The sequence below is a fragment of the Phyllostomus discolor genome, chromosome 7 (assembly GCF_004126475.2).
Source record: "Phyllostomus discolor isolate MPI-MPIP mPhyDis1 chromosome 7, mPhyDis1.pri.v3, whole genome shotgun sequence".
Lineage (NCBI taxonomy): Eukaryota > Metazoa > Chordata > Mammalia > Chiroptera > Phyllostomidae > Phyllostomus > Phyllostomus discolor.
In genome coordinates, this window is record NC_040909.2 from 15,211,682 (window position 1) to 15,231,355 (window position 19,674).

The 19,674-nt window shown below is 47.1% G+C and overlaps 1 protein-coding gene across 1 annotated transcript in view; it reads right to left on the reverse strand.

The window, feature by feature from the left end:
* GPD1L (glycerol-3-phosphate dehydrogenase 1 like) overlaps positions 1-11,604 on the reverse strand; it is a 37,279-nt gene extending 25,675 nt beyond the window's left edge. The window contains exon 1 of the mRNA XM_028518163.2: positions 11,396-11,604. Coding sequence (XP_028373964.1) covers positions 11,396-11,442 — 47 coding nt within the window. The 5' untranslated portion in view covers positions 11,443-11,604. The remainder of the gene's footprint in view (positions 1-11,395) is intronic.
* Between the last annotated feature and the right edge of the window lie 8,070 nt (positions 11,605-19,674).

The following is a 19,674-nucleotide window of genomic DNA, read 5'->3' on the forward strand; positions in this document are numbered from 1 at the left end:
CAGTGGAAAAGGGAAACAAAAGTTAAACTCGCTTGGGCAGCAGAGAAAGTGCACTAGATGCTAATTCAGAAGTCTCGCATTGTGATTCTGATTCGAGCACTGAGTTTATAATTCACGATGCGATGTTGTATCAGCCATGAGCCATGTAACATTTAACTATTTTCACCTGGAAACACCACCCTTGTGGATCAAGAATGCCCCAGAATTTGGTACAAAGTCAAAAAGCACCACCCGTCGAAGCTAGGAAGCACCAACCTATCTTAGAAGACAGTATCACAGGCAGAAGAGAAATCCACGTAAAAGATGGCGTAAAAATAACACAAGTTCTTTGCTAAAATTCCCAGGCAGCATTTCAAATCCATAGAGATTAAAATGTAGCTACTGTAAGATGCCCTTTGTCTCCTTTTTTAAAATCCCTTCTTTCTTGCTAGGGCTAGAAGACAGAATGTGATTGCTGGGGCTCCAGCAGCCATCCTGGGCTGTGAGGAGAATTTAGGAATTGAGATCACACACAGCAAAGTAACAAGAGAAGTAACTGGATTATCGACACCATGCAGTAGAGCTGTCATGCCAGCTCCGGACTGCCAACCTCAAGATTTTATTGAGCAATAAATTTCTGGCGTAGGTGTCTGTTAAAAAAGAATGTCGCTACCATAGAATAAACTGTGTTCTGGAGAACTGCTCGAGAGGCCCAAGGTGCAGTCATAACGGACAGACAAGGACCAGAGTGGATTCCAGAACAGGAGCAGAGTAAGAGCCCAGGTTCCGGGGGCCTGAGAGTTTAGTCCCCCAGCAGACATCCAGCCAGCCTCAAGCCCAACAAGCTCCCTTTTCTTTCTTTAAAAAAAAAAAAAAAAGATTTTATTTAAAGAGAGGGAGAGAAACATCTACTGGTTGCCTCTTGCATGCCCCCAACTGGGGACCTGGCCCACAGCCCAGGCACGTGCCCTGATGGGGAATCAAACCATTGCCCTTTCAGTTCACAGGCCGGTTCTCAATCCACTAAGTTACACCTGCCAGGGCCCGGCTCCCACTTTCTGCATCTCTATGCTCCAAACATTCCGGTAACGAATCAGTCACCCATCAGCTTTCCAACAAGGGAAGAAAGGCGCCCCAGCCAGTTAATGCCAGTCCTCAAGACAAGGGCCGTGGTCTGCTGCTAGTCGCTGCAACAGAGGTGTCCATGGTTGGCTTGGGCACCTGTGCCCACCGCACAAACGCGTTGAGTACACAATGGGCCGAGGGCCCACTGATTGGTCCAGGGATGGGCATCTGATCCCGGCTGAGCCAATAAGCTTCTACTGCAGGACTTTGAGTGGGAGACACAGTTTGTTTTTTAGACAGCTTTCCTGGTGAGGAGCAATTGTTGGAAGAGTGGACAGCACTTCGAGAATTCGTGTGTCAGGGCAGTCGTTTTTCCCAACAAGAAACGGAGATGAATTCTCAGTTGGGTGAAACAACAGTTCAAGACTCTACAACCAGTTGTAACCTCTAGCCTTCTGAAGAAAACTTTTAAAACTAAACTTAGTGCGGTGGAATGAGTGCAGTTTAAATTAAATCACACTGGTAGATGATACGTATCGAGTGTACAATTTTACAGCACACCATCTATACACTGCACCGTGTGCTCACCCTCCGAAGTCGAGTCTCCTTCTGTCTCCACACATCTGACCCCTCTCATCCGCTTTTCCTCCCTCCACCCCCACCCGCTCTGGTAACCACCACGCGCAGGTCTGCGTCTGTAAGTGTTGGGTTTGTCCGTTTGTTGCTTTCAGTTTTATATCCCACATACGAGTGAAATCCTACGGTTCTTGTCCATTTCTGTCCGTCTGATCGCACTTAGCACCATACTCTCAAGATCCACCCATGCTGTCGCACATGGCAGTAACTCATCTCAGAAAACGCGTTTGGAGATTATAACAACTATAGTTTTATTCCACAGTTTTCTCAAGAAAACGTTTTTGAGATTAAATAATTTACTACCATTGCCAAGATGACCAAGAAGCCACATATACTTGATACTCAATTTTATGCAGACCTGAAAGGGTTTTAATACAATATCAAAATTTACATACATATTTTGTCAAAAGATCATGTCTTTCCTTGTGTTAGTTTCTGTCAGCTCTACTGCAGGCCTAACCTTGTGTTAAATGTCTTCAGAGTGTAGGAGTACAGCAATTTAAGGACAAAAGCTTTTCCCAAAAGAGACGGTGTAAGTGTACCACGGGACATTTTTCTACAGAGTAAAAATAATTTTAAAACATGTAACATTCTAAAAGATAGGCTTAAATGGTAACCCATTTACAATAATTACAGAGATAATACTCTGTTGGCCCTTTTTAAAAAGCGTTTTGAATTGAATTTATTGGGATTACACTATCACACTAATAACATTCATAGGTTTCGAGTGTAGAATCCCACAACGTGTGATTTGGGTATCACATCGCGTGTTTACCACCCAAGTGAAACCGCCTTCGTCACCACGTATTTGACCCTCTCTGCCCTCTGCTGTCCCCCCTCCCCCACCGGCGCCGCCCCCCCCCCCCTCTGGCAGCCAGCACACTGAGGTCTGCAACCAAGAGTGTTTGTTTATTTGACTTGTTTCTTCATCGGTTGCTTTCAGTTTTACATCCCACAGATGAGTGAAACCATATGGTTCTTATTAAAGAGAGGATTCTATGGCAAATTAATTGATAAATATTTCCTGAAAACAGAGGACTAGCTTTTCATCACAGACACGTTTTTTAACAAATACAAAATTCCTTCACTTTCCTTCGCCAATGACGATACACCGGGTAAGGGTTTTTTTTTTTTTTTTTTTAAATGATGACACACATCAGAGGAATCTAGAAGAAATCTGAAAACTGGGAAATACTGCATTCTCGACCTCACAGCCTTCACCTGCAGTCAGTTCTCAAGGTGGCTTGTTTGGCGGGATGAAGCAAGGCCTGACAAGGGAAGGGCGGCGTGACCACGCAAGGGCGCCGGGACTAAGCAAGCGCAGAGCAACATGCTGGAGAAGTCGACCCCTACTTCCGAACAAACCTCAGTTATTCTAACCCAACTCTAACTCATCCCAGCATACCAACCTCTGTGCTCCAACAACCGGGAAGAGCCACAAAATTATCTGCATGTCAGAGTCCCTTTCCCATTCCTGACACAGAGCAGGTCGGAATTACCCGAGTCCCAGGCCGCGCCCCGGGCCCACAAAATCGGTGCCTCTGGAGTGGGAGCATCAGCAGTTCGTGACACCCCCAGGGACAAGTGCCCCAGGGACTGGTGTGCAGCTGGGGCCTGGGACAGCAGACCGTGGTGCCTCCTCCCTCGCAAAAGAACAGCTGTCAAATTAAAGCTCTGTGGCTTTACCTGTAAAATTCGGACTCGATGTCAGCAGGCCAGTTTATTAGCTAAACACCCACAATCCAATTCTCCTCCTGACACTTTGTGAAAAGAGGCCGAGAATCTCCCCACCGTCACTCTCACCTCTACTGTCATATCGGAAATGGCCCCTCACACACTCACAGCGAGGCAGCAGCTCAGGCCCAGCATCCCCTGACATTAAATAACTCATATGAAGTCAACAAGGGTGGCTTCCTGATAGGCCAGTGTTGCAGGTTCAATCCCCTAGTCAGGGCACATACAAGCATAAACCAATGAATGCATCAATAAATGGAACGACAAATCGATGTTTCTCTCTCTTTAATCAATCAATCAATCAATCAATGAAAATCTAACTGTACCACTGGTTGCAAAGCAGGTGACAGAGTGACACTTGGCAGAGGTCAGGGAGGTCAGGGAGAGCGGGGAGGAAGTAGAGCTAGGGCTGAGCTCTACTGGCTGAAGGCCCTACCTAACAGGAGTCAGGGTGGGGAGCCTTCCAGGCAAGGGGAGGGCCCCTGGGACAAAGGTGCATGAATGGGAAGGGCAGGAACATTATCTTCCCCTTTTACCCAGAGCTAATTTTGTAGGGAGAGGGGGAGGAGGAGGGAGCAGGGGGGAGGGGGAGGAGAGATTAAAGGAAGGAGAGGGAGAAAGGGGAGATGGAGCGGGGAGGGGAGAGAGAGGGGAGGGAAAGGACAGGACTGCAAGAGGAGGGCTGAGAAGGCGAAGAGGGCAGGGTGGGGAAGAAGAGAGAAAGGCGCAGGGATGGGCAGAACCAGCAGTGATTTGCTGCCTACCAGGTGTCTGGCACTGTTTGTTGTTATTAAAATACAACTGATATAAAACTTTGTATCAGTTAAAGGCGTACAACACTGATTCAGTACATCCATATATTACCCCTGTAGCACTGTTTTAAATACCTGACCCCCGTCATCTATCTGAAGCCTCAGCAACCCTCTGAGGCAGGTACTACGAAGAGGCCCGTTTTGTACATGAAGTAACAGAAACCCAGCGACCACAGAGGTTCGTGGAAGGAGTCCCACCCAGGCCAGGTCCTCAACACTGCTCTCCCTCCCTGGGTCCCAGCTGGACCTCCACCTGCTGGAGGTGCTAACCTCCACCTTGGCAGCCCCCACCCCCACTTCCTTGGCACTCACTCTCTGTACACAGCCTTCTCACCCCTCCCTCTCTAAAAAGATGTAATGTTTTAATCCTGTGGGGACGCGCTGTGTCACCCAGCCACCTAGCAAGTCAGGCCCGAACCTGCCCGAATTCTGGTGGCCCATGCTCCTTCCCAGGGTGCAGGCTCTTTCTGGGCCAGAAAGGACCCAAGAGTCCAGTCCTCTTTTTGCCAAGGAGGACACTGAGACCCCAGGAGAGTGAGCAAGGGTTCCACCACATCCCCCCACCCCCCGCCATGCCCTGGCTCTCCAGAGCACATCCTGACTGCGGGGCTGAGGACAGGGGGCAGTCAGTTTTGGTTGAAATGACACCTACTTTTTCACTCACAGAAGCTATACATGGAAGAAGAGAGAGCAATCATGAATAATCTCACCGCCCAGGGAGGGAACCACTGTTAACATTTTGTGTGATTCTTGGCAGTTAAATGGCGTTTAGAGTGCCATCAAATGCCAGAGTATCAGATACAAATGTGGAAAATGAAGCATTTTTAAAATAGCTTCAACTCGGTGAGTGTTTATTTGATCTCTGGATAGGGAAGCTTCCTAAGGTCAGAATCAAAGGAAGAAACCACAGAGGAAAGAAGATCAATGTGAACGACTTCGCATAAAGGAAAGGAGGGGGTGAAGGAGGCGAGAATGCCTTTCTGTTCATTAGAACTCGAAGTGCAGAGGAAAGGCTTAAGAATGAATGTTACATTGAACAAAAACAGGACGCAAAACTGGACACGCCTCATGATCGTGTGCAATTAACAAAATACATACCGCCTTCACCCTCCTCAGCACGGCCACGATCAAAAATAAAACTAAAAACGAAGACAAACTAACAAGTGTCAGTGAGAACGTGCAGAAGTCGGAACCCTTGTGCATTGCTGGCGGGGGAGGGGGGTGTAAAATGGTGCGACCGCTACGGAAAATCATATGGTGGTTCCTCAAAACACTGAATGTAGAACTATCACATGACCCAACAATCCCACTTTGCGGTACGGACCCAAAAGAATTAGTAGCAGGGTCTCAAACAGATACTGATACACCCAGGCTCACAGCAACATTATTCCCAATGACCAAAAGCCCAAGTGTCCACTGACATGGTGAACGGATAAATGAGAAATGCTATCCACATGGAATGGAATACTACTCAGCTTTAAAATAAGAAGGAAATGCTGACACATGCTACTGCACTTGAGCACATTATACCCAGTGAAAGAAGCCACTTGTAAAAACACAAACACTCAAGCCCTGGCTGGCGTAGCTCAGTGGATTGAGTGCGGACTGGGAACCAAAGTGTCCCAGGTTCGATTCCCAGCCGAGGTACATTCCTGGGTTGCAGGCCATAACCCCCAGCAACCGCACATTGATGTTTCTCTCTCTCTCTCTCTCTCCCTCCCTCCCTCCCTTCCGTCTCTAAAAATAAATAAATAAAATCTAAAAACAAAAACAAAAACAAAAAACCCCCCACAAACACTATATGACCCCACTTAAAGGAGCTCTCCCCCAAGCTAGCCAGATGAAGGATGTGACATGCAGCCTGGTCACTCCTGTCCACTGCCAGACATGTGAAGGAGGTCACCTAGGTCACCTACAAAAGCCCCAGCCAACCCACCACCTGGTGACACGGCCACATGAGCGAGCACAGGCTAGACCGGCAGAAGACCCGCCCAGCCTAGTCAGCCCAAACTGCTCACCTCCAGAATCATGAGCTAACCAGTGACTGCTTCCTGAGACCATTAAGTTTTGGGAGAAACAGGCAGCGACAGATAACTGATCTAGCTCCCAGCTCCCGGCCGTGGCAGGGACAAACTAGGATGATGGCAAAGTGCTACTAGTATAACCTGAAGGGATCCCAGAAGGCCACTGAGCGTTGCTCTTGACATCACCGGGCACGGGGCAGGGGATGAGAGGAAGAAGGGAGAGAGGGTGACCTGGATAAGGAGGACCCCAGACACCACCTCACACCGACCACCACTGAGACCTGGGGACACCACTCGGCTGCCACAGAGAAGGTTTAGTGGAGATGCGACTTTTCTACCCTAAGGAACATGTTTTAGAAAAGAGTGGGCTCACCCAGGCATTGTTATGAGATTAAAGGGTGTGTTGGAGGTGATGGATATTTTTACTTAAATATAAGATTTTTCTAATAATTTTTCTAAGATTAATTTTAAAATCAGTTGCCTTAAAAATAGTAAACTATGATCATCAGTCATATCTACAAAATAAGGGATGCCTGCCTTAGAGGGAAACTGAACATGACAATTTAAAAAGTATTTTACTTATTAACTTTTAGGGTAGGTGGGAGAAAGAGAGGGAGAGGAACACTGATGTTACCCCTCACACGCCCCCAGCCGGGGGCGCAACGCAGGCGTGTGCTCTGACTGGGAATCGAACCTGTGACCTCTCAACCCGCAGGCCGGCATTCAATCCACTGAGGCACACGAACCAGGGCTGAACGTGACAATTTCTAAGGCCTTGTTTCAATCTAGTTTTTCTTGGGCAGAATATTATTATACTAGACTTCAGTTAGGAGGGTAAGGTACTCAGCATGTTTACGACAAGCATACTGAGGACCACATTTGTCCTCAGGCAAAAGTATGCTTCTCACTGAAAATAAGAATTCACAGAAGCTTGGACATTGGGGTCAGGAGGATCTGGGTTCCAACTTCAGGTGGACCACGGATGTCAGTTTTGTCATCCACAGTAGGGTAACACTAGTACCCCACGGGCTTATTACAAGACTTAAATGAAACAAGGTACCCAACACACAGAAAATGACCAGCGAGTGGTACCTGTCACTCTGACTGTCCCCTGAGGGAGGTGAGCAAGGGGAAGAGAAGAATGATGAGAGAGGGGAAAGAGGGTTAAGAGGTAAAAGGTCAAGAGATAAACTAAGCCCCGACTCACCCCTAGAACAGTAGACCAGATTTGCATACTGAGCAGGTGAGGGAATGATGGAACCAGGTGACCACATATCAGCTTGTTGTTGTTGTTTATTAATTATACACACGTTCTCACCCCAGCCAGAAGGAACTCTGGGTCTTTGGCCAGTTCAGCTCTACCCCATCCTATCATTAAACTCTCTCTCCAGCCTCTAAAGCAGAGGTGCTCCCCGTCAGCGGGGAAGGGATGATTTCTGACCTCAGAGGAGCCGATTCACAGACCCTCAGACGGTGCCTGGGCTCTCCGTGGGGAAGTGTACCAAGAATGGGGTCAGAAACAGTAGCAAAGACGAACAGGAGACAGAAGTGGACAAACAGCCACAGCATCGCATTCAGAAGGTTCCAGCAGACTACAATAAGTAGTCACACACAGACAGTTTAAGTCACCGGCGCAAAGTAGGCCACAGCGCTCCCTGACCTTCAGTGTAGGCCTCAAGAAGCGGGGTGACGGTGAAAACAAGGGCAAGAGATACCCAACTCCAGCTGCGTATCAGCCATGCTCTTTGTCTTCTGCCGTCTCTCCATTCTCTGCCCTACTCCTTGGCCAAACTCCACCTGGGTGCGTTTTACAACCTCATGATGGTACTGGTAAAGGATGATGCAACTAATAATTATAATGATAATGATAGCTGACATTTATTGTTACTCACCTTGCACTCTCCCCGGTCACCTCATTTAATCCTACCCATAATCCTAGACAGCAGGTGCCAGTATTATCAGTCTCGATTCCTGGAGAGGAGCGGTTTGCTCAAGGCCTCAGAGCTGCCGAGATAGAACCTCAAGGCTTGGAACCCCGAGCCCTCCTTCTACCCCGCCTGCAAAGGAGGTCTGGGACGTAGGCTCCCTAGCACAGACGTGTGGCTGTAAATGTGTTAGTTCTAGACCTTGATCTTGCACCGTGTCTGGGTGATCTTCCCAAGATTCTGATGGAGAAACTTTGTTTCATCTTTGGAGTTACTTAAGAAGCCTTGTGCGTGTGTGTATTCTTTTTGTTGTTCTTTCTGAGGCACCAGAGCCCTAAAGAGCCATGCAGATTAGGGAAGCAGCTCCCAGCATTCCCAGCAGTCTGCAGCATAGCAGGGCTGGGCTGGATGCCTGGGTACCCCCTGCAGCCTCCTCCCTGACCTGTCTACAGGAAAGGAGGTGCCAGAGGACAAGACAAGGGCATGTTACACAACACGCTTAATTCCCCTCACATGTTCTTTCTGGCTGAAGCTCCCTGGCAAGTCGGCTAGATTCTGTCTTCAGGTATGTGTACTGCAATTGATCATTTACAGTCAACATGAGTGTTATAGCCACCTTGGAGCTAGGAGCTTAGACGTGACACCTTTACTTACATAAGCATTCTGAACTACTTCAAAGGCCCAGGTTTAACATTTGCTTAATCACCTTCACATTCCTGAGGCAAGGCCCACATCTGGAAAGGCAGATCTCTCTCTCTCTCTCTTTGGAATCTGTGTCAAAATTAGCAAAAGGCTAAGTCCCTCAGGGAATATGATTCAGCAAGTCTAGCTTCTTTGGGAATTCTGGTGCAAGTGGCCTTGGACCGCATTTTAAGGAATACTATTTACAATGTAACATCCAATCTTGTGACAGATATTTCATTCCACTTTCTATTTCTTTTGAATTTATCTTGCAAATCTCTATCTCAGATCGGGAAGTGAAGTTCTGAAAGGCAGGGATTGTGTCCAGCTGTGTCTGCATGCCTGCAAACATGCAATGTCTATTGACCAGGGCCGAACACGCAATGAGCCCCTAGGTTCCCGAATCTCCGGTGAGGTCGTGATCCTCTCTCTAGGACAGAAGCGGCTCTGCACCCACAGCGGTTGCAAGGAAGCCAACAACTGTTTCTATCTGATCCCATAATTAATGGAGCCAGGCAGCCAGCCCAAACCATCGGCACAGCACATTTCTCAATTGCCCTGCTCCAGTGTCATTAGCCAAGTTCTTCTCCACTTCCTTGGGCTGGAGTGGGCCAAGAAAACAGTCAAGTACAGAGTAAAGCTGTGGGCAGGCAGCCAAGTCCCAGCGGAAGGGGCAGAAGGTTCACTTCACTCTTCCCCATCCAGGCCCAAATCCAGCTTGGCAAAGTTGTGCTACTTCCACTGCCTCTTGCAAATTAGGAAAAGGTGCTCGTGGCACTTGTGGTTCTGTGGCCTCTTACACAAGAGGAAACTAACATTAAAAGAACACGTGCTAAGTGGGTACTTCTCCAGTCCCATGCCCAACCGGGCAGCTGACATCTCACTCTAATGACCTTGGGATGAAAACAGGCAAAGTCAAGGTGCAAGTCCAAATGAAGCTCTGTAGTGGGTGGTTACCAACTCCATTAAATGTTGTACAGAACACTGTTGTTTACAGGTAAGTGCATAATACCCTAGTGCCTGCAGGGCAGAGAGGGGAAGGAACCTAGGTAAACATTCATTTGCATCTGATGGAATCCCTCCAGGAAGGACAGAAAAAAACCTGATTAACATTAGTACCTCCAGGACATTAGTGTGGGTGGGAGACAGTTCACAGTGTTTTGTTTTGTTTGTTGGTACCTTTAGGTTTTTAAACAACGTGAATATATTACCTAAATAAATATGAATACATTTGAAAAAATTAGCTTTCACTCAGTATTTACTCAGCACTGTGCCAGACACGAGGGTAGATGCTGTTCTCAAGAGCTGGATAGGGAGGAGTAGAAACAGATAAACAAATCATTCCCCTGCAAGGATAGGTCAGCGACAGAGGTGGACGCATGGAGGGGCCCCTGCACTTGCGGGGACCCGTAAGTAAAAAACCAGTTAAGGTATAATACCTCCAAGAAGTATTAGACGTTCTGGGCCAAGTCTCAAAGAGAAAGACTAGAGCCAAGTAGCTGGTACAAACTGGTGCTGAGCCCCTAAAGGCCTGAACTGTGACGGGTGTCAGGCCCTAGAAACGCAAAAACACTGACTGGATGTCACTCAACATTCTATACCAGGGGCGTGGAGGCAAAAGGAGAAAAACTGGGACAGCTGCAACAGCACAAACAAAAAACCCATTAAGAAAATTCTATACCAGTCCCTCGGATGTGAGAAAAATAGTGCATGGCAGTGGAAAAAGAATTACCAGATTCTACACTATCCTCTGTCCCCTACACCCCCTCACCCACACACCAGAGAATCTCATTGTGTAAGTTTGATAAACGGAACTAAAAGAACAAACAATTATAGAGTGCTCAGAGCAGCGTCTGGCAGAAAAGTGCTTTATAAATGTTAAAGTCAAATAAAGCCTCGCAGAGACGCAAAGCTTCGCAAACACCTCCCCAGAGAATTCTCAACGCCTCTTGATTACTCTGGGAGACAGGTCGGTTGAAAGTTGGGTTTTCTTCCCGACGCAACGTTACTAGGATACCAGACCTAACAGCTACCAAGCGGAGACCCGCACTTTGAAGGGTAGCGCCGCCACCATGGGACCTGGGTAGCAAGCTCCCTTTTTAGCCCTCTTTCCCTTTCTTCCTTATGACCGAAACTACAGCAAGAATATCCGAGTCTCCCTCAAATCCTCGACCCAGGCGATCCCCGGAGAATAGAGAACGCCCTTAGGATGTTGCGCATAACACCCAGGCGTGGAAAGCAGGTGGCCCTCGTGCGCCCCCCGCGCGGAGACTTGAGCTTAGACAGGTGCCCGCGGGCGCGCAGTACCCGCTCTGCGCGCGCGGCTCACCGCGAGCACGCGGGCCCAGACCCCGGGGCGAGCGCCTAGTCTCAGACTCCCCCGGCGCGCGGTGCCCAGTCCGCCCCCGAGGTCGCCCGCCCCGCCTTTCTGCGTGCGGTGCGCGGTGCCCACGCCGCGACAGGGACGCGTCGCCGTAGCACGCCCCGGAGAGGGGCTTCCTGGAGGCGGATCCCGTGCCGTCGGCCCGCCGCCGCTCACCAGTTCCCCGAGCCCACGATGCACACTTTCAGGGGCGACGGTGCCATGACAAGACAGAAACGCAGCAGCCCAACGCGTGCCTCTCCAGCCGGCCGCTGGCCTCCTCCCGCTCGGCCAGACCCGCAGCGGCTCCCGAGGACCCCGCCCCTCCCGCCTCTCGGCCAATGGCCGCGGCCACCCCCACCCCGGGAGTACCCGGCCAAAGAGGACAACCAGGGAGGATCCGCCCCGCCACTCCCGAGAACCACTGCGCAGGCCTGAGCCCCGCGGCCCTCCCAGCCCAGCATCCGCACCACCCCACCCCTGCCCGAGGCCTGCCGGGACTTGTAGTCCACACGCCCTGCAGCCGCGGGCTACGTTAGACGGCCTCTCCCGCCGCGCCACGTGCCGCCCCTGGAAGTTGCGCAGCCACTAGGGTTTCCAGCGCGGGAGTCTACACACCAGCGTCCCGGCACGCCAGGCCCAGCTGGGCTCGCGGGCTCGCCTCAGTGCCCCGCTACCACAATGCCCGTCTACCCGAGAGGGAAGCGCTGCCCCACTGCGGGATGTGGAGCAGAGAGAAGATCCCAGACTGACTTGGCCCAGAGCTTGAAGTCCCCCACACCCGCCCTTTCAGCCTCTGCCTCACGTGCTGGAAACGAGGCCGCCTGGCACCCCTGAACTTTTTAATGGACTTATCATTTCTGAGGCCTCCTGGACTTGGCTGGACAGTACCTGAGCGTCAGCGTGGACACTAGTGAGAGTCAAGAGAGACCTGACGACAGCGGCATCACCCACAACCACTTGCTCGGCAGGACCTGCTTTCTCCTCGTTATCTCTGTGCCGGGGCAACGGGAGAGTTTGTATTTGTGAGACTGCGCTTCCTGCCTTCCCGAAGAATAGAACTTGATTCATTCTGAACGTCACTTTCCACCCGGCACCTTGCTGGGCACTGTCAGTGGAGGACAAAGTGGTTTAAACAAGTGGTGCTCAAACTCTGGAGCTTTTAAAAACTTGCATTACGAGGCACCACGCTAGGCCAGTTACGTCAGAATCTCCTAGAATGGGGTACAAGACTCAAAATTTGTTTAAAGTTCAAGAGGTGATTATTACAAAGGCAGTCAAAATTGAGGACCAGAAAACTAATATACCAGTAGAGAATGGCTAAGAAACAAATACTGTAGTGCATAGAAAAGTACTAGGCCTATTAATTTGATGCCCAGAGGATTAACTGGTACTTTTGTTTTCATCTCTACATTGTATGAAAGATGTACCTATGTTATGTAGGATATTTACTCAAAGAAATACTTAAAGAGTGAATGAAACAGATCATTCTGTCCATTCTTTCACGGATAGTTTACTCTCAATTATTTGCACTAATGGAAAGATACCTAACCAGGGATGATGGGAAAAATAGAAATGGACTGTTCAAGCTTTATTCATTTTTTTTCTTGCATGTGTGTTACAAGGTGGGGTTGTCACGTAAAATAATGAGCTTATGTACTTGAGGAGTATACATGCATTACGAAGATTTACAGCGACTCATTGATTATTTTTTGGCCTCTGCCTAAAAGACTTATATGTCATATGGAAACCCCTGTTCTCCAGTGTTGCAACTACACATGTATGATAATGAGCTTCCTGACTATTCTGTGGACACACAGCATCACTGTATGGAGTTTACCGATGTCCTGATATAATCACGTGATATACACAAGACAATGAGCCAGAATACACAAAGTGAGTAGTCATTTATTTCATAGACTCATTACAAAGATTAATACAAAAACCAAAGAGGTGAAGAGAGGGGGAGAATTTCACTCAAATGCAGTCAGGTCAGATTAAATTGTAGAGGCTTGTTTTGTTTTGTGTGTGTGTGTTTTCTTAAAGGATTTCCCGCCAGGCAAATCTGGTTGACAGCATCAAAATTAATAATAGTAATGGACTTAAACCCTTTGAGTAAAATAAAATAACAGTTCACGAGTCGATGTGGCTTGAAGAAATAAGTAAATGAATAAACAAGGCAGAGAGAAAGCTCTTCCTTACAGTACAATGCCGACTAAAGTACGAGTGTAGAAGGAATGATGCTGCTACCCAGTCATCAGTGGATGCTCGAAATAGGGAGAGTTTGATGAGAATATTTACTTAGCCTCAGAGTCTCCACACAAATTGCCTATGAAGGATAAAAGAGTCACTGCGACCAAGAGTGTTTAGAGAAGACTGGCTGACACTGCCTTAGCCCAGTGGTCAAAGCCAACATTACCAGTGATGGGGAGGAGCAACACACGTGCCTCCTTTAGCTGGAATGAAAAGGAATTTCGTTAATATTGACCTGTTGAAAAAAAAATTTTTTTAAAGATTTTGTTTATTTATTTTTAGAGAGGGAAGGGAGGGAGAAAGAGAGAGTAAGAGAAACATCAATGTGCGGTTGCTGGGGTCTGTGGCCTGCAACCCAGGCATGTGCCCTGACTGGGAATCGAACCTGCGATGCTTTGGTTAGCAGCCCTCACTCAATCCACTGAGCTACGCCAGCCAGGGGGAAAAAATATTTTAAAATATTGCCCAGAACTTGGGATTTTATAGATGGAAAATATTTGTACTTATCCACGGCCAGGTAGCTCACTTGGTTGGAGCATGGTTCCAATATGCCAAGGTCATAGGGCACATATAAGAATCGACCAATGGGTTGCATAAATCAGTGGAACAACAAATCGATGTTTCACTCTCTTTCTCCCTTCTTCTCTCTCTCTAAAAATCAATAAACTAAAAAAATTTTTAAATGTGTATTTGGTCTTGTTTTCAAGTCTGACTCAGAATTGCCAGTTTTTAAATTTTTCCATGTAAACACAGAAACTATTGCCATATACAATTCCCATTTCATTTCATCTTATTATAACTCATCTCATTATAATTTAATTAATTTGGTTTTTTAAAAATAATTAATGCATTCTCCTGATTCAAAATCCAAAAGGATCAAAAGGGCATATAGAGCAATTCTCCCTCCCTCCCTTTCCCTGCAGCTCCCACTTGCCTCCCTGGAGGAAACCCTTTCTTGTGTATCCACAGTGTTCTGTTACTTGCCTCCCCACTTAACACTATTTCATGTTAAAAATGTCAGCCAATACCAAAACCATGAATGCACATAATGAAAACTGAAAACGAAAATTGAAAAGAATACATTTAGCCTTCTAGAAAACTCCCACGAAGTCTTCATCTTCCTCATTTCTCTGTGGCACGGAAAACATTCCACACGCTCGTATTGGTTAAACTCATTCCTCTAATTCCAGGTAAAACTTACACTTGGACCACCCTAGAGAAACACTGGAGCTATTCCACCCTCATAGTACCTATCTCACCGCTTTGCTTCCTAATTACATGCTGTGAAATCCCCAGTGGTGACATTGGCTCTTGGTACAACTGGCTTCAGATGAAACTGCCCATTTTCAATATTGCTATTGGCAGTCTAATGAGGAATTACAGATTTTTGGCTGAAGAAAATAATGCCTCATTCTTGAAACATACATGGGCTTTTACCTCACTTCCTTGGGGAACAGAGGCATAATGAATTAACTAGGCAGATTTTGCTGCTTGCAAGAACCAAATAGAGCCCCAGACACTTAGCAGTAATCAGCAGGTGTCCACTGTAATCTGTTCATATCGAAGTTTATTATATCATTGGAGGAACTGTGCACCAGGTTTTACCCACTAACAGTACCTTTTCACCAGACCCTTATATTGGGATGGTGTGAGGATTTGTTTTTTTTTGTTTGTTTGTTTTTAAGGATCACAGTACTGTAAGCTACCTTCAGTTTAGCTGCCAGCTCTTAGGCAAGCACTGGATACTATTATTGATTACATCTGTAGTATCGCTCTGCTTGGATCACTGGGAGAACTTGAAGTTTTGAAGGTGAAGTTACCAGACTTAGTATTATATTATCAGAGAAAGACAGAGATATTTATTCAGTTTCTACTTGATTGAAGATCAAATGTTAGCTCTGGCTGGTGTCACTCAGTAGGTTGGGCATCGCCCCGCAGACCGAAAGGTTGCCAGTTCGATTCTCAGTCAGGGCACATGCCTGGGTTGCAGGCCAGGTCCCCGGCTGGGGGAGTGTGAGAGGCAACCAGTCCATGTTTCTCTTGCACATTGATGTTCCTCTCCCTCTCTTTATCCCTCCCTTCCCCTCTCTCTAAAAGTAAATAAATAAAATCTTTCAAAAAATCAAATTTTAACCTGGATTTGGTCCTAGATTTGAGTCTTGTTCATTTGCTTATTCAGCAGGTATTCCCTGAACTCCTACCATGTGCCAGCAGCTGAAGAAGATACAATGTTGAAGAAAAGAGACAAGTTTATAGTCCAGAAAGGAGGTGAGATGAAGAAACAAGTATCTTCTGCAGAGCCCAGACTGACGTTGCTCTGATAAGACTGTGGACTCCAGGAACAGCTGGGAGGGACACCAACCTGGACTCAGGGTGTCAGGTAGGACTTTGTGGTAGAAGGATGTCTAAACTGAAGGATGAGCAGGAATTAAATGGAGGAAAAGTGTTTGAGGCAGAGAGAACACTGTGGGTGAAGGCTCGGAGGCAAAAGAATAGCCATTGGTTCCTTTGAAAAGATGAAAGTTCAGTAAGTTGGAAGACAGGGCAGGAGGTAAAGATAGGTGAGGCAGACAGGTGGACGGGGACCAGATGATGGAGGTTCTGTTGTAGGGGTTTGGGTTTTATTTTTGAAGGCAATGAGGGAGATCGTGAAGTGTTTAGGCTGATAAGTGATGTGGTCATATTTGTCTTGTAAAAGATCACTCCAGTCGCCGCAAAGAGGATGTCCTGGGAGAGACAAAACTCAAAGCAACAAGAGCTTTAGGACAGCTGTGGTTTGCCGTGATCCAGGCAGCAGGGATGGAGAGAAGTGGACCCATTCTAGGTGGAACCTATAGGGTCTGACATCTGGAGGGTGAGGGCGAGGAAAGAGTCAAGGATGACTTCTGGATTTCTGACTGGGACAGTGGGTGGTGGTGGATGGCGGATGTTTTTGAAGCAGAACTTGCCTTTCCTGGCAAAAACAAAAATATCTGTGGGTTTTCTGGTTTTCCTCTTTTCTATACTGTGAGATCTGATACCAACCCTTGTGTTGAGTTTCATGCTAAATAGTATTTAGGAGTGGTTGCCGTGTTCCATAACTTTAAGAAATGTGATTCAGTTTGTAAAAGACTGGCAGTTTGGAGGAATTGAGACAGTTCCATCCACGTGTCAGTCAGAGCTGGATAGAGCTTAGCCCTCATCAGATGACTTCCCAGGACACTAGCTTGGTCCCTCTCCAGGGACTTTTCTCATTTTCCTTTTCTAGATTAAAGTAATGCACCTGCATAGTCTTACAATGATACAGTACCGAACAATATTAGACAGGAAGCAGCAATCTCCTGCATGGGCTCAGCTTCCTGGAAGTATCTACTTACAGCTACTTGAGCTATTTCAACTGATTATTTTCTTCCATGTTTCCCAATAATGTTCCTATGCTGCTGTTTCCTTTTAAATGAATGTTTTTGAGTAAGCAATACATTCACAGGGCTCTAAAACAAAGCACAGAGAAAGACTTACAGCAAAGTGTATCTCTTCTACTGCGGTCTTCATCCAGCTAGTTCCTACCCAACTCCACTTTCCTCAGCGACCGTTGTAATTAGTTTTCTGTATATACCTATCTACATAAAAATAGGTATTCTATAATTGCCTCTGCCTTTTTCTTTACATATTCATAAAGAAATTTATATATAAGGTGGTATCGTACCCTGTATCAGTCATGATAGGTTGCAATAACAATCTGAACATCGGTGGGGGAGGGAAAATTTTCCCGCTTTTTCTCGTTGTTCTTCTGGCTGGTGTAATCATCAAATTGGCAGGAGAAAATAACCAAGTTTAATTACATGTGTACACACAGGGGTTCCTTAAGAATATGGGGCCCAAGGACAAAGGGGTGGTTGAGGCTTACGTGCTAAGGAGAGAAGTGGTGGAGACTGTGGTCCGGAGGAAGGCAAAATGTACAGGAAGATGAAAAGTACAAGGTTTTGGTCAACAAATGTTCCCTGGACTATGCAGAAACAGTGGGACACAAAGAGGACTTTGGCAGCATGAGCCTTGCTGGGGTCCTCCCTGTCCATCATGCCTGTCATTGCTGTAAAAAGTAACAGGAAGAGACACATGCTTCTTTTACATAGATGGGTATAGGATAGTCAACGGTCAACAATTCACTGTGCCCCGAGGGTTCTGGAAGAAGAGATTACTCAAGCCTTCCAAAGATATATTATTTTAGGTGCAAAAAAAATCATAGGCTAAATAGTATTTCACCTACTAGTATAATATAGGCTCAGTTAAGGTAAAGATTAACTTTTGTCAAGAAAGATACCGGCCTAGGATGTGACTCCTCTCTATAACTTGCTTTCAGTTAGCAAGTTTTAATTTCAGGACATCGTATGTGGTTGCTTTCAGTCTCTGAGTTCGTAAGCCACCGTGCAGGCCACCCCTGAGCTTGCCAGGTTTAGTATGTGGCCCCTTTTTCGTCCACAGTGTGGGTCAAGTTTTCTGCTACTTCTTGATTTTCTCAACTCTCACATCCTACTGCTACCGGACAGGGTCAGCCTGGGGCCCACAGGTAGCATGTAGGTTCTTGACTTGGCGTAGGAAAGATTTTCCAACATGAGTTCAGGTGGTTTTGAGAGTGTGTTTGTTAGACCTGGGGACAGTGGAACAGGGAGGACCTGAGACAGAAGCGGCCATGGGAGAGAAGGCAGGCGGGGCTGCCTAGGCTCTCTGAGAAACAGAAGTCGCAGTAGAAGTGAGCTTCCTGGGAAGTCAGAGAAAAGGGGGCCTTGAGACAGTTTCAGGGGGTAAGCCCGGGGACTGCCCACTGCCCACTGCTCTCCTGATTGCAGGTATTCTGGGAACCTTAACATTTAGGGGAAAGAGAACAGAGATACAAGGTGTGGCCATGCTCTGCCTGGAACACACCTGTGTGTCCTTGGTCGTGAGGGTTTGTATCTTTCTCTGGCTGGCCGTCCAAAGGGAGGTCTCAGGGGAGGGTCTTAATGGAATATTCATGAGCTTTTCAGGTATGTCCTTCAATATGTTGATTCATCAAAATGTGCGTGTAGAGGGGCCAGGGGTTATTTTCTGTTGAGTTTTATCTTCAAAGAACACCATCAAGGACGCCATTGAAGAGGGGTGGACACCCTGGCTGCCCTTCTGTCCCTGGAGGGTCTGGAACGTGCAAGCCGTTTGCTCCTAAGCGTCCTTGGTTAGGCAAGAGAAAACCTTGTGATTCATCAGCTGACTGTAAATTGTTCAAACTGTGTGGCCTTGTTGAATGATTTGGTCTCAGTTTCCTATTCCACTTGTCAAGGATTTTCCCCTAACTTCTCACTGTCCTGACTCACCCTAACAAACAGTAAGTGAGGATTACTTCTTCAACACTGTCCCCCTCACGTGCACACATTCCTTCCTCCACATCCCCTTCACAGTCAGTTTGCCTTATTATGTATGACCTGTAACTCTATGTAGCTGTAGCTCCAAGAAGTGCATTATAATATTTCCTGTCATGTGCACTGCCCCGCAGACTTAATACTTGCCTTTTTTTTTTACTCACCCCTTTTTATTCCACAAATCCTTAAAGTTTTCTCACTTGTTTGATAGAGTGTATTCCTATCAGTTTTCCCCAAGTGATCAAATATATTAGGTGATTCATTGGTTCCATCTTGTTCCCGGAGAGTTCCTCCCCAGAACCACCTGCCTTTTACACCGCCCTGGGCTGTTTGCTCTTCCGGCCTGCTTCTTGGGTCCCAGGCCCTCCTTTTTCTTGGGTTGCTTCTTATTTAAGTATAGTGTATCATTCAATAACTTCCAGAAAATTCTGGTCTTAAGTCTTTAATGCATTCGTTCTAACCTCACCTTTAATTTTGGCCTAGCATGGTATTGGAGTAGAGAAACAAACTCTTCTCTACTGTCAAGGTTCTTTTGGCTGGTCGAGTGATCAAATGAGACATATAAGCAAGAGCCAATAACCAAATTTAACACAGACATAGGTATAGGAACTTCACACACATGAGGGAGTCAGGGACCCTGCGTGCGGGAGAGGTTCCCAGATAGAAAGGGAATGTGGGCGTGTAAGCCATTCTGAGCTGGGGATGAGTAAGGTGCCCCAGGGGCTTCAAAGGGCCATTCAAAGGATGATAGGAGCAGATGTGTAGTAGAAACCAGTTTGTCCTGCCATGGAGGTGCGTCGGAAGAGGTTATCAATGATAATCTCTGGGCGA